This window comes from Pteropus alecto, unplaced genomic scaffold (genome assembly GCF_000325575.1).
Source record: "Pteropus alecto unplaced genomic scaffold, ASM32557v1 scaffold50, whole genome shotgun sequence".
Lineage (NCBI taxonomy): Eukaryota > Metazoa > Chordata > Mammalia > Chiroptera > Pteropodidae > Pteropus > Pteropus alecto.
Window position 1 is genome coordinate 925,149 of NW_006431918.1, and position 16,062 is coordinate 941,210.

Here is a 16,062-nt window from a genome sequence, read left to right on the forward strand (position 1 = left end):
ACATAATTCGTTATAAAGTAGATACTTGAAATGAAAAAAGCCAAATATGCAAGAAATAACACCAAACTTGGAACCAGAAAACCTCAATTTTTACTCCACTCCTTCTAACATTTGGCTGTGTAATTTTGGTCAAATCACTTAAAGTCTATTCACTTCAATTTCTGAAAAGTGAGGTTTATGTATACTATCTTAAAAATTTCTAGGAGCTTTAGCATCCACAAATTTGGGTATCTACAGGGATCCCGGAACTGATTCCCCGAGGATACAGAGGGATGACTGTGCACATCATACTTAGAAAATGATCATGGTCATTTTTTGTGAATTTCTTTAAGCAACAAAAGAAAAATACTGATTATGCTTCAAAAGTTAAGTAAGAATTTAATTCGTAACTGAGCATTAGCTTTTAAGAAATTGAATTTCATGAGGTTTATATTTAATAAATGGTTTACCCAATACTATAAATTGCTAGCTACAATACTATAAATTGCTAACTATATAATTAGTGTTGGCACTTCACATTAATGTTGGCTGTCAGTATATCTAGTATTTCTCTCTTTAAAGGTGATTTTTAATCAACCTACTAAAAAATGACTATTGCCTGAACATTAAAAGCCAGCTTGGAATTAAGCTAGTAAAATTGCCCAGTAACTAATCATTTGATCACTTTTTAATATGCCATTTGTATAGATGGATGTCAGGGTGTGTGGGGAGGAGTTTTCCTTAGGTAATTATTTGGGAAAGGATCTCAAAATGAAATTGATTTAGGCATGTAGAAGGATATAAATTGTACATCTAAATATTTTGTGACTTATTCATGGCAAAAATGTTACAAGAGTTGAGGCATAAAATGTGTCAGATTTTTTTCTTTAGCCCTAAATTCCTCTTTCTAGGTTATGGTCAATTGCTTTGTGTCTCCTTCCTCCTGCTCAGGACCTTTGCATTCTGTTTTTAATTTGTTATAAAATTTTACTTTTTGTTAGCCAAGTACAGTTTAGAACTTTCAAAGACCACACATTGAATCCCTTGTACAGAGTTTACTTGAATTTCTTTCTACCTCTTGTTGATTCTTCAAGTAGAAGGAAAATGTCAATAAGATTCTACATTCTACAGGACAATTTACAGTGGAAGCTGAGAGCTGAACTCCTCTGGCTTCTTTTGTTTACCTTTTTGTTCACTCTTCCTGCTTTCCTCCTGTGTATTATTTGTACTTCAGATTTTACAAATAATATAAAATTAACTCTATACAAAGTTGAAACAATTCAGAAATATACCTAGCAAATGTGAAAATCCCCATTCATTTTTTTATTTTTTTTTTCCCAAGGGAGTCACATGTATGGTGATCCATTCACTTTTTACTTACCCAGGTTCCTTTGTGCACAATTATAATTTTCAGTTATATGTGTGTATACTTCATACACACATTTCAAGGTGGTTCTCTGTATTGTTTGGTTTTCCTTTGTTTAATTTTTTAAAGCCCATAAGTGAGATGATAACATATCTAGTGTTCTGCAGCTTCCACTTTTTTCATTTTCATAGTATTGCTTCATGTCTGGATACAGCTTATTGTAATCATTAGTCATTTTAATGGCTATGTAGGAATCTATGTGGATTTCTTTTTCTACCATTACAGAATTGTAGTAAATCATTATGGACATATTTATTTAGCATCGGTTGTTACAAGTGGAAATTACTGAGTCAAAGAGAATTTGAAATAGAGAATTTTCCCTTAAAGGTTTATCAGTTTTTATTGCCACCAACACTATATTGAAATTGTCTTTTATTTTACTTCATTGCTAACACTGAAATTTACCCATTCTTTATTTTTTGTTATTTTGGGGAAAATATCTAATTTATAATTCCTAGATTTTTAAGAATGGAACAGCTGTAAATGTTTTTATGTGGCTTCAGAGTTTCTTCTGTGATTGGGCTGTTTATATCTTTTGCCCATTTTATCTTTAAACTTCTTGATTCATAGGAGTTCTGCACATGTTTACAACTCTAATCCTTGTTTGTATATTGCTTATATTTTCTTCCTGTTGTCTAGGTCTTACTTTTATTTATGGTGGGTATCTTTCATTATGTAACAGTTTTAGTTTTTACGAGACAAAATTTAGTCTTTAATGGCTCTGAGTCTTGCTTAGAAAGGCTTTTCTACTTAAAAATTTAAAACATTTATAAATATCTTCTATAATATTTGGTTTGTTATATTTACACTTGGCTATTTAATCATCTGGAATTGATTTTTATATGTGATGTGTGGTGGAAGGTAGCAGTTGCTAACTCTTCAACAGTATTTATTGACTAGGTCTTCATATTCCCCCCTCCTTTAAAATGCCACCTTTATCACGAACTAAGCTCTGAAAAAGTCACGTGGTGGGTTGTGGGCATGGTGTCTTGTTCTAACATATAGTGAAAGATTTCCAGCCCGTCTTTTGAGACATTCCACAGTTTGTACCTCAAGGGGTGTTATTAATTTTCAGTGTCAGATTTTTACTTTACCAGGTAGTTATTCATTATTCCATCAACGAATATTTAGTGTTTTCTCTGTGTTTTGGTATACTGCTGAGATGGCCCCTATTAATACAAAAATTACAAGTAAGACATGATCTTTTCCACAAAGGAGCTCGGAGGATAAAAGAGAAGTAGATTTGTACATCAAATATTGTGACAAGCAAAATGTATAAGGCATAGTGGCAGCACTAACTGGAGAATAAATAACTTTGACAAGGTCAGGGAAGGCATAACTAAGAGAAAACATAGTCCAAAGCCATAGAGGTTCAAAACAGCTTGTTATAGCCCTAGAATTGCAAGTAGTTTAATATTGCTCTAGGAACTCATGTGCTTTTATGCTTTGCTATGATTGCAACACCAGGTCTCCACCTGCTTTGAAACATTTTTTCGGAAGAGGATACTGTGCTCTCTATCAAATGTGGAACTGTTAAAAGGCTAGGTACACATTGGCATGTGAACATATATAATGTAATGTTTTATGGAAATTTGTATGGTAATATTAAGTAGTAGTAATTGATCATTATTAATCTGATTAACATGCTTATAATTTCATTAACACTTACTGCCTACAGCAAACATGTCTGACAAAGAACTAAAGAAGCTACGTAATAAGCAGAGAAGAGCTCAAAAGAAAGCCCAGATAGAAGAAGAGAAAAAAAATGCGGAAAAAGAAAAGCAGCAGAGAAATCAGAAAAAGAAGAAGGATGATGATGATGAGGAAATTGGAGGTCCAAAAGAAGAACTTATTCCTGAGAAACTGGCCAAGGTACTTCGTAATAGTATTTAGCACAATTGAGTGAGATTTCATGACCAGCTATTGTCATTTTATATTGTTTTATTCAACCACTTTGATAGATTTTAGAGCAAAAAGTCATTCTAATTTTAGGCTTCTATCTTTGATTCTCCCCACCCCACCCCACTCCCGATTATATTTCTCTTTTGAAACTCGGAATAATGATCTAGATCTAGAGTAATCTAGTGTGGTGTAGGATAGTTTTGGCTTTTGAGTCATTCTGATCTGGGTCCACATGTCAGCTCTTACACTTCACTGTGTGTCTTGGACACTTTGTCTAACCTCTCTGATGTTTTTCTCATCTATAAAATGGGACTAGGAAAAACCCTTACTAGGCAGAGATGTTAGGATGAGAGAAAATATGTATGTAAAGAATGTAATGTCATAAGTGATAACATGCAAGTTTTTATATTCAGACTCACTTGTTAAAAAGTGAGTTTTATATATGTATTTCTGACCCATGTTATCAATTTACAACATTTCTTCACTGGACATTGCTTTTTGAACCTAATATTTTAAAAGTCCCTAAATATTTTCCCCCAAGCCAAGATCTTATCTGCCGTTTTAAACCGTTAAGCTGAAACCAAGTTATTCATTGTCACATGAACTGGTTTGATTAATAACATACTTATGTACTTTTTCTTCTGGCCTTTGGCATCCTTCTACTCCCTGTGAAAATAACTGCATAATTTATTATGCTAAAGCAATATAGTAATAAGCACATTGCCCTAGGGTTCAGTTTTAGCTTCACTGGCAGCTAAAAATTCAAAAATCGTTGATTGCTTTATAACTAAGGAAAATTTTAATACATAACAAATAGAGTTGGAAAATCATTTTAGAATTATATCAGAGCAGTTAGTAATATCTCATTCTCGCTTGTTAAGAACCATGGAGAAATCTAGCTTGGATTTCACAGGACCATATTGACATATTTTCACAAATAACTATATATTTTCTAGAAATGAAGATAGTAGTACCCTTTTATTGTTTTGGGAGTTTATTGGAAGACTATAAGGGAAGTGAGTAAGCACTGAAAATTGACCTTAAGGCCTCACAGATAATTGCAAAGTTATTCAAGGGTAGTATTAACTTCAGGGACTTCCCATCTTTATGCCTCGCTTCCTTATTACTACAACTTTTACCACCATAACTGACTGCCTGCCACTATTATTCTTTCTACCCATGACTTTCTCTTTACCTCATGACTTTCCTTAATGATTTTTTCTTTGTAACTCTTCATGTCTTATAGTTCATAAAGAGAGGATCTTTTTGGATTGTGTAGGCACTGTCTAATAAAGAGTACCCCCACCGAGCAGAATTCTTATACCAGGCTTCGTTATAGACTATTGGGTTTTCCTTGTGTCTAGCCTAGAATGGCTAATGTTAGCTAGAGGGTTGAAGAGTCTCAAAGTAATACCTACCGAAAGTGCTTTACTTGGAAGGAGCCTAGTGGAAGACACCCGGTTTAAGGACTGCTCTTCAGTATGTGCTGTTCTTACCTATTAGGCATGTAATAACCTTCTCTTCCTAGGATAGCTGCTCCAAGATGCGCCCATCTAGGAGCACCCAGTTACCCGTATCCTCAGTGGGGCAGCAATGCCAAATCACACCAGGCCATCATAACCAGGGGTGGCATCGTAGGCCATTTGAAAAGCTGCCTGCCATGTTTGGGTCTACAATCTATACTTGCTTTTTTTTGATCCTATATTTCAGGATTCTTCCATGTGATAAATGATAAATTTAATGTCTCTAGTTCTGGAGACATTACAACTACGTATATAGTCATAATATGTATAACATAAATAAGAGCATTGTTAAGTTAGAAGTAATTCCAGTTAAGAAGGAGAAAAAGAAAACAGGGCAAGGTTTAGTTAGTGAGTTTAATACTCAATTGACTGAGTATAAGTTCTGAAGTCTTAGTGGAATGCCGTACTGCTTGTTTTTCTAACTTACCACGAGGCAATAGTTGGTATTTATGAGTTCCTTCATGCACCACCCATCCTGTGTTCCTCCTTGCCTTCAGTTAGCAGTCATCTCAGTTGGTTTTTTTCCTATAGTGTGCACACACAAATTCCTTGTCAAGGGTAATGAGTCTTTAGTATTCTGTCTGTGTAGGTTTTAATAGTTTTAAACTTTGTGTTGCTATGCTGGGAGTATAGGGAGATATGCTCCTACGCAACATATCTTAACACAGATTAGATTTCAGGCAGGTGAGTTTATAAATTAATATGCTCAAAACTGCCCTTGCAGATATCTTATATTGCTCATTAATGCAATATAATTCCATTCTACATTTATTTAACTTAAGTAAATTCAGATCTTCAAGATTGGATGTAATTCGTTTTTTGAGAAAGACAGAAAAGAGTATGCATAACACTGGTAATCCTGCCCATTACTCCACTTGGTGAACATAGGAGCCCAGCTGAGTATGAGGTGGAGGAGGTATGACTCCCGATTAGTCCATCTCAGTTCTTGTGTGCCTTTCACAGTGTGAACATTTTGCTACAGTGGTTATGATTTTGGTACTTAAATATATGTTTTTCATATATGTAATGTAAATTAGTGATATATATTCATATCTGTCTATATAACTGTCTTTACAACTTCAGGGATTTTCAAGGGTAGTTTTGATATTCTTTTTTCTTATTCCTTTTTTTTTTTTATCTTCACTGATTTTGGAACCTCATCCCTGTTTATATGCTTTTATATGTATAAAGCCCTGTTCTGCCTTATGCATATGTAAATGCAGGATGTAGTTAACTTTTGTGCTTATGAACATACCTTTAAACACTTAGATTTACCCTCATAAAACCTTACCTATGAGAGGCACACAAACAGGCACACAGGAACATGTGGGGACAGCAGATCCGGATCTCCTTTGGGGGCATACGTTCTCATTAATATGGTTGCAGACAGTTGATCTTTCTGTTTTCTCTTCCAAGTTCAAATATTTTATTTCAGTTAGTATAATGCTTGTGTTGATTCAGTTTACCTATATTCCTTGTTGTTTTCACTTTGTAATAGCAGCCATATCTAAATGACCCTCATTCAGTCTATACCCCAGAGACATGAAAAGCTTGATGTAGACAGGTGACAATTCAGTTTCCATTTCTTTACCTTTCCCTTGTAGACGTTTTCTCCCACGTATACCACAAATTGCAACACAGTAGAACAACTTAGAGTCATGGAAATAAGAAGTAAAATATTTAGAGATGTGTGAGAAAGGCATACTTATGAGGGCCCATTCCCTCCTCTATCTCTTGGTATCTACAGCTGTTAGAGTGACAGTGCCATATATTGATTTCTCCTTTAGAGCATGTATCCTTCAGAGTAATGCCAGCTACTTTTCATGCCAGTACAATATAAGATAAATTCCATACAGATCACTTTATTGCTTAACTTTTTTTTTTTCTTTTAATGCTATGAAATAATATCCTTGGCCAGTCTGTGTTGGTAAAACTACAGTTACTGTACTGGCAGACGCATATTGGGCAGACAGGGTAAACCTACATTCCATTGAGAATGAATTGTTACTGCCTCTATGATGAGAGGAGGCAGATAGAGAACCCAGATGTTATAGTGCCCTTCTGATAAATGTGGTGGTGTTTCCACCCTCACCCCAGTCTACAGAGAAGTCTTGTCTCGGTACTCAGTGAAGGAGTATAACAGCACAGTTATATAATAAACATTATACCTGCCCAGTAATGATTACAAGTATGTAATTTATATGACACTTGTATAATTAATAAAAGGTGGTAGAGACAGTTCTGTAAACATAAATCTTTTCAAATGCCATCTCACCCTTACTATGGCATTTGAATAATATGGATTTCTGTAGAATTTGTAGTGGAACAAAGCAAGACAGAGTGGATATTGTACTATTTTTTATAATAGCTTGATTATACTTCACTTTGAATTTAAAAAGAACATTCACTCATTCTGTAATGTTCTCTACAGTTTTCTTCTTACCCTTTTTCATCCTATTTTACATCTCCCCTTTGTCCTGTCCCATGCCCATCCTCCCCCTCCCCCCCCAATGGTTATCTTACCTGTCTTTCTTACTGTCTTCTTTCTCTGGTTCTATTTTATCTTCTTTTTTACTTGTTGGATAGTTTATACCCAGAGATAATGTAATCTTCATGGTTAAAAACCAGTGAAGAATTATGAAGTTCAGAATCCCCCCTTTTTTTTAGATTATGGGAATTTAAAATATGACAGTTTTCTGGGTGATGGGTAAGTGATTTTTACCAAAAACAAAGTGTTTTTAATAGAAAGAGTAACATCACTCCCCTCCCCCTCAGTCTTGCTTCCATTTGTATAATATCTTTTATTTTTGTTAGGTTGAAACTCCATTGGAAGAAGCTATTAAATTTTTAACACCGTTGAAGAACTTGGTGAAGAACAAGATAGAAACTCATCTTTTTGCCTTTGAGATTTACTTTAGGAAAGGTAGGCAATTAGGATATAGTGGCCCTGAAAAATTGATCACTGTATTTCTTCTTAGGTGTAGTCTCCCAAGTCCGATAGCCTCACCACTGTAGTAGAATTTTTTAAAGCAAATGCCAGTTCAGCTTCCTCACAGAAATGCCTGCTATGCATAAAATGTTGGGGGAAGATACAATGATACAATTATTTATTCTAGGACATTAAAATCAGTAGCAGATGTGCATACATAACTAGGATTAAGGTCAGATATAGTAACTACCATGTACATATGTGTATAAAATTAGTTAATACATATAGAGCTTAGAATAGTGTCTGCTGCTACACAGTAAGTATTTAATAAATGTTAGCTATTATTAGCTTTTATTAAAAATAGAAGATGTGATGCTTGAAATACATCTCGAAGGATTGATCATATTTCTAAAAGAAAAGATGCATAGAAGGGAGAAGACTTTGTTAAGATAATATAAGTGTGTAAATAATGTTGAGGTTGGCTGTATTGCCTGAGCTAAGTGAAATATAAATGAAGGGTCTTGGTTCTCAGGTTTAGAATGCTTATACTATATATAGTAGATACTAAGAAGATTTTATGGTGTTGAACTGATGTAATCCAAGTGGTTCGTTAAGAAAAAAAGTTTATCATTAAGGTGATGCATATTAAAGGGAAGAGAAGCTGGTTAATCAGATCCGACAGAAGGTGTTGCTCCAAACAGTATAACTGTCCTACGAAAAGATATTGAATAAAATGGTACCTTCATAGAGTATGTATTAAAAAATCATGTTTATCGAAAGTAATTTATAATCTTGGGAAAAGGTTGCCATATAACATTGTTTGAAAATAGAACCAAAAACTAAACTATGGTTTGATTTTAATTTTAATAAGATATTTATATAGGTATATAAAATAGAAAAGGGGCGGGGAAGAAATAGATCAAAAGATAACAGATGACTCTTTGTGGAATTTGCATGATTAAAATATTTTCTATTTTGCACAGTGATTATATTTTATAATTTGGAAAATAAATTTAATAAATAGTCCAGTAATTTAAAACTTTTAACAGTTACTACAGCTCCCTTTTAAACAGATACTCTTAAATCAATTCCAAAGTATAAAATACAAAAGCTGTTCTACCTAAAGTGGGGAAGAACAATCTAAATTCCAATGAGTCAGCCTCTTGGCCGTATTCTGACCTCTGAAAGGCCCTCCAGCAGTGAGAATCCACTGCAGGAGAGTCAGATGGTGACAAAGGGTGGCAGTACTTTAGCTTTCTGAATATTGAGGATAAGGGAACTAGAAATGTTAGGGGAGCCTGGGGTTTTGAATTTTAATATTTGGAGAACAGGACCAAATTAGGGAAGTCTTAACAAAGAGGTGGTCATAGATAAGGAACGGAAGTATGGTGAGTATTCTGGTGCAAATTCCAGCGCAACAGATCATTGCTGAAGCTTGGGAAACGTGGGGGTTGTGAATGGGGAAATGGCATAGAGAGAGATTAGAAAATGACTGAAACTCTTACCTTTTGAGGGGGAAGAGGAGCCAGGGATTGACACGGGAGAAACAGTCAGGTAGAATGCAAACCATTTCACATGTCACAAAACACAAGAAAAGAGGTAGTTTTAAGCATAAAGAATGATGTTTTCTAAGTAGTGGAGGAAATCCCTTTGTTTTGATTAAAGGAGGTTAGGAAATGAAATAGCTTCAAATTTGTTTCTTTGTTTATATGGTATGGTTCAATTATTGTTAAATGCTGTCTAAATTTTTTTATACATAAAAGCTTTTTTCAAGAATGTTGTGTGGAAAACATTGGCTAATCTGAGGAAATCATTTGCTTCAGTCATATGTTGTAGTTCAGATGTGATTGACTATAAATTAGTTTTTCTATTTGTAAGGTCGTAGTCCTCCAAAGGAGGGCATCTTATTTTATCAAATGATCAAAGTATATCTTACTTTTTCTTTTTATAGAAAAGTTTCTTTTGATGCTACAATCAGTAAAGAGGGCATTTGCTATTGATTCTAGTCATCCCTGGCTTCATGAGTGTATGATTCGACTCTTTAGTACTGGTATGTTTTTGTTTTCCATTACTTAAGTATTTGATTGCGGTAGTTGATAGTGACTGTATAAAGTGATCAGTACAAGTTTATCATAAACTCAGTCATTTTAAGCTGTTGCATATTAAATTAGCGGAGGGAAAAGGCATTGTTTTCTTTGTGTTGAAGTTCTTTATTTTAAGGCTAAAAAAGTTACATAGTTTTGACATAGAATTATTCAGTCCAGATATTTGAGAATCACCTTTGTTTCTGTTTCTAAGAAGTTACATGTAAGTTGAAGTTTTGAATCATATTTTATGTTAACATTTTTAATAAATTGTTCTAAAATTGAAGAATCTCTTTGAAATTGACAGGTTATCTCCTTATTTATCTGTCTTTAGCATAATTCTTTTGAGTCATAAAATTTTCATTGCTAAATATAGGTTAAAAAGAACTTTAAAACCATTGTTATACTTTTCAAATACTTTGACCATAAAATTCTGTACGTTAGGTTTAATGTGAAGTAGAACTACAGAATTTTAGAAAATGAAAGGTGAGATTTTATGTTAATTATCTCTTGTTTTATAGTTAAGAATTTGGTGACCTTTAAAGATTAAATTACTTATTCAAGGTAACATAGATAATTAGTAGTGAAGCAGGGATGAGAGCCCAGTCTTCATATTGTTCTTTCTACTACAAAAGCTTTAAATTGAAAGTACTCCCTTGGTCAAGTAGTGTTGTTATTCTTGTTGTCATTTTGATTTTTAAGTGACTGGAGAAGGAGGAATTGAATTTTTAATAGAACAACTTGCAGAATTTAGAAATACTATTAAATCAGCTATCTCATTGCTAAATATCTAGCCCCATATGAATCCATACATTATATAAAAATAATGAGATTAAACGAGGCATTTTAGTCATTGTCTTGAAAATTACTAAATTGTCTCAATTAGGAACATTTTTTTGTCTTCTAAGAAAAAGTAAAGCCTTATTTAAATTATGTTTGTCAAAGAAATAATTTCTGTTATAGAAACAATCATAGATATATTTTTTCTCAATCCTTTTAAATTCAAAATGTAATAAATGTAATCACATAGAAAATAGAAGAAAGAATTGCTTTCTTTAAAGAAAATAAAATTTTTTTTTAGTCTCGGTATTAAAAACACTTTGAAATCATCAGAAAATTAAGGCTAGAAATAATTTTAGTCCATTCTCAGGATGGAGTGCACTTAAAACTATTTTCAAAAGTAATGTGCCTACTTTATTTTTATACAATTAATTCTTTCCTGAAAGGTAGTAAAGTAATACATATAAATGCTATGGAGTTAGAGACTTTCCTTTGAAATATGCATTAAAAGTAGCATTTCTAAGTGTATTTGCCTGTAATGACTTTGTGGCTTGATGAACATGATTATTTTCTTGCAACTGTTGTTTCAGAAAATTAAAATGCTTGTGGACTTTAGAGGAAGAAAGGCAGAGTGGTCCTGACATAAGAGTTAGAATGATTAAATGTCCATGTTAGCTATCCCCACTGCTCCAGGTGTTCAGCTGACACCAGAAAGAGATTTATGCAGTGATCCTTAATTTGACTAAATTTAGGCAATGAAAGCAGTGATAATTTGTAGTGATAAAGACCCACTGTATCTTCAGAAAGTCTTCAGAAAGTTGAGTAGACTGCTCACTAGTTTTGATAAGAAAAAGTATTTACTTACTGCAGAGACACAAGAGGGGCATCTTTGTTATATCCCACAGGATTTTTTTAAACCAAGGTGAAGGTACAGTCATAATGGAGGTTAAGCTAAATTCTTTAATAGCTCGTTTTTGAACCACCCAATTCTGTAGAATGATAGAAGAAATGTTTAATCAGAGGGCATATCAATCGATTATTCCGTTACTAATTATATATAAAATATTTCATGTGGATATTTACTACTCAAGAGTTCAGTATTTTTTAAACTTAAGGTAGTGATCCGTTGGTAAGAGAGTGAAAGCAATTTAGTGGGTCATTACGGCATTAAAAATATAAAATAAAAACAGAGTAGAAAATACCAGTATGCAATGCACAAAGTAAGGATCAGTGTTCTATGAAACTTTTGCTTCACATAATAAGTGATATATAAAGGACACATAGGCATCAGGGTACAAAATACTTTGTTGTAGGCAGTTTGAAAGCCACCACCATAGTTCTAACCATAAAGAAAATCTATTTATGTTTTTAATCTATGACAAAAATAGTAACTACAATTTATTGAATATCTATTATATAATTAGCTATTTTAAACTTAGCTTTTCCTTACCGTGATCAGTTTTTTTATAGATCAAGAAATAGGTTCGGAGAGGTTATGCTTTGTCCAAGCCTAGATTCATACCCAGGTCTGTCTGTCTCAAAGCTTCAGACTGTCTCTCTATACCAAAATAAAACAGGCACACCTCATTTTATTGTACTTGATTTACTGCACTTTGCAGATATTGCAGTTTTTACAAATTGAAGGTTTGTGCAACCCTGCTTTGAGAAATATATCAGCACCATTTTCCCAACAGGCTCTGATAAAGGTTAGCATTTTTACCAATAAAGTAATTTTAATTAAGGTATGTACATTGTTTTTTAAGACATAATGCATTGCACACCTAATAGGCTATTGTGTAAACATAACTTTCATATGCACTGGGAAACCAAAAATTTTGTGCGACTTGCTTTATTGTGATATTCGCTTTATTGCGGTGGTCTGGAACACAACCTGCAGTGTGTCTGAGGTGTGCCTGCAGTGAAATAAAGCACAACTTGGATTCAGTCCAGAGAGGTGGGGGTTAGTTTTTCCATTTCCAAATCCCAGGGCCTGGGAATATGAAGATTACAGCATATTCATTATAGAAAACTACTTTGGTGGTCTTCTGCAGTTTATTACGTAGCGATAGCTCAGTTCACATAGCCCCTGAAAATATGGTCAACATATTTTCTTTTAATATGGATAAATTTGTAATGCCTTACTTGGGTATTGAAGAAGATGGAGATGTTGAGAAAAATTCTCTTGTCTTCAGCACTACATATTTGCTGTGACATTTACTTACCAGGTAGGTGCTGTCAAGCCCCTGCTTCACAGACTCCCTTTAAAATTGATAGAAGGCAACCCCAAGAGATGTAGAAGGCTGTGGAACTACATCTTTCATCATCTATTTTGCTTTCTGTTCTTTTCTGGAAATGAATCATCTGTCAATGAAATGTCTTTGAGTGCCTTTAGAAAGTCAGATTGCTCTGCTGACACACATTTTTTAAATTTATATAGGTAAGCTCTTTAATTGTCAAATTATCAGTAGGTTTGTCTAGTCTTTGTGTATCAGATTGCTTTGTTTCATTGGCCTCATCAAGTAGATAATTTTTTAACTTCCACAAACTTTATCAGAGTTTCTAACTGCTAATAATTTGTTTTTGTTTAGCAGTATGTGAAAGTAAAGATTTACCTGATACAGTTAGAACAGTATTAAAACAAGAAATGAATCGTCTTTTTGGAGCAACGAATCCAAAGAATTTTAATGAAACTTTTCTGAAAAGGAATTCTGATTCATTGCCACACAGATTATCAGGTAATCACTTTATTTTGTCCTTGTTTTAGCCTCCTAACACAACTTCATTTTTTTTTAATGAATCAGTGACAAGGTTACACATTTGTCACATGAAAGAGGCAATGTGTATATGTCACATTTTAATGCATGAAAACAGGCAGCTTAAATGTTTCCTATACATTTCTACAGTTCTTAAAACAAAATTATTACTGTGCATCATGGTCAGTAGTTTCTCCTGATTCAGCAAAGGCATTACGAAGAAGCAAGCGTAACTGAATTTAGCTATACATTATATAGCTAAATTGTGAAGGAGGTACTTTTTATTTCTCCCATCAACGTGCTCTTAAAATTCACTCGGATGTGACCATCATCTTCCTTTTCTCATGCTTATGATGTAAGATATCAAACTTGACAATGCTAAACACTTGAAACCATATAACTGGCAAGGGTCATCTGGCAAGAGTCTGTGCTAGTCAGCCAGAGTCCGGACTCGATGAGGTCATGTTGGTAGTGCTTTAGTAGGGTGCTTTAAAATGCCTGGCTAAGAAACCTGGCCGCTTCATATGCCTTTGTGGAATTCCAAATTCAGCTTTTTGGCTCATACCATCAAGGTCGGGTATGCCCCTCAACTCCAAATTATGCTCATTTTAGAAAGAAAACTCTGCATGGTTCGTTCCGCTACACAAAGATAGAATATTTGCATTCTGTCATAGTCTCTCTTAACCTTAATCATTCTCCTAGTTTGGGTAGTGAGGCGATTTCTGGTCCACTCTCTCAGAATAATTTTTTTAAATGACAGTGTTTCATATGGCTATTCTCATTTTTCTAATAAGGTGCCACACTGTGTGTGCACATATACCTTGCATTTTATATTTGAATGGATGGAAGATAAGATGCTGGTTTTACCTTGAAATAAAACACATTTCCTTTTTCTTTCTCATTTAGCTGCCAAAATGGTATATTATTTAGATCCTTCTAGTCAGAAGCGAGCTATAGAGTTGGCAACAACACTTGACGAATCCCTCACTAACAGAAACCTCCAGGTAAAGGGTTTTTCATAATCTCTCTGTTAGTGTACCTGACTACTATTTGTTCCTCTTTTTATCAAGAGAACAGTTTTCACCTAATAATTTTTATTACTTATGCATATGGTTCTCCAAACCATTATGAATCCATGTCAAAAACTTAACCTTATCTTACTGTGTGTGTGCACACATGGACAGTGGGCTACTTGGCATTTAATAACTAGTTTCACATCTCTTACTTACAGTAATTTTTAAAAAAGTGTTTTAGTACAGTCGTATACACATGCCATGGTTAATTTTGGATTTCAATTCATATCTGCATTTCTGAGCAAGCAGTGGTCTCTGAAGATTCTAACATATTTAAGATTTATTTACCAGGGGTTGAATTTAAATACTCATTTTATATCTTGTAATATAACATGAGATTAAGTAGATTCAAAGATAATATGGGTATGTTGCAAAATATAGTTTTTAGTTTAGACTGAAAAAGGACAGCTATATTGTATGTTGATCAAGCAGATTAAAAATCACTTGCTGAAAGACAGTTAAATATTTTCCTTTACTAGCAAATGAAGGAAATATCTTTAAGAAAAAATTGACTCATTGGTTGCTAATTAATGCATCATTTAGGTCAGAACCTTTCTAGACTGGCAAAGCTTGTTAGGGTATCATATATCTGGAAACTACCTAGTGCTTTCCAAGTGAAACAAGATAAAGAAGGAAAACATGATGAATGCAGTCAACGTGAATCATTTAGAAATAATAAGAAGCAGACCTACTTAGGGATTTGGTTAAAAGAATTATCAGTTTTCATGAAGAAAAATTTTTTGCGTATATGCCCTTTGTGTTTGAAACTCTTTCCTGCTTAGTTATTGAACATAACTTAAGTTCTCTTTAGTTTGAATACAAGGTTGAAAAACAATGTTTGATTTTGCCAACTGGCTCTAAGCCTCTAAAAAAAGTTAAAATGCTTAAGTGCAGTAATTGACATCGGTATGTAAAATTTGACATTTATATACAGGGCCATGCTAGGCTGAGGCAAGGTTGCCGTCTCGGGGCCAGCATTTGCTGAAAATGGACGTCTCTTTAAATGTGGCACCTTAACACACCTTGCTTGCTCAACCTTAGTCCTGGCCCCGCTTATACATTCATCTTTTATACAAACCCTGCAATTCTGAGGAAACTAACTCTGATGGAATATATATGTGGGAGTAAACACTTTTGTTTCTATTAAACAAAATTAAATATGTACATTGGCCTCATTTTCAGAAATCTATTGTTAACAAAATGTCTAATTTAGAGTAAACTTTTCTTTTGGACAAGTTATAACATGGCCTTTTTTCTTTCTTTAGACTTGTATGGAGGTATTAGAAGCCTTGTGTGATGGTAGCCTAGGAGACTGTAAAGAAGCTGCTGAAGTTTATAGAGCAAATTGTCATAAGCTTTTCCCTTATGCTTTGGCTTTCATGCCTCCTGGATATGAAGAGGATATGAAGATCACAGTTAATGGAGATAGTTCTGCAGAAACTGAAGAACTGGCCAATGAAATTTGAACATCATTAAACAAGCAAATGGAATGACTTTGGACCATATCTAGTGTATAATATTTTTGTCACGCACCTGCTGCATTGCTCTGACTTACACAGAATGAGAAGAGTAAATGTTCTTGCCTTCAAATAGTTTTACGTTTTTTATCCTGC

General features: G+C 33.9%; 1 protein-coding gene across 2 annotated transcripts in view; it reads left to right on the plus strand.

The window, feature by feature from the left end:
• The window catches only part of NAA15 (N(alpha)-acetyltransferase 15, NatA auxiliary subunit), a 58,549-nt gene extending 42,510 nt beyond the window's left edge, over positions 1-16,039 (plus strand). Inside the window, exons 15-20 of one of the 2 annotated variants that reach the window (XM_006906218.3) lie at positions 3,084-3,277; positions 7,645-7,753; positions 9,711-9,809; positions 13,212-13,358; positions 14,283-14,380; positions 15,715-16,039. In XM_006906218.3, coding sequence (XP_006906280.1) covers positions 3,084-3,277; positions 7,645-7,753; positions 9,711-9,809; positions 13,212-13,358; positions 14,283-14,380; positions 15,715-15,915 — 848 coding nt within the window. In that variant the 3' untranslated portion in view covers positions 15,916-16,039. The remainder of the gene's footprint in view (positions 1-3,083; positions 3,278-7,644; positions 7,754-9,710; positions 9,810-13,211; positions 13,359-14,282; positions 14,381-15,714) is intronic. The other variant, XM_006906219.3, reaches the window with a different exon arrangement.
• The last annotated feature ends 23 nt before the right edge of the window (positions 16,040-16,062 follow it).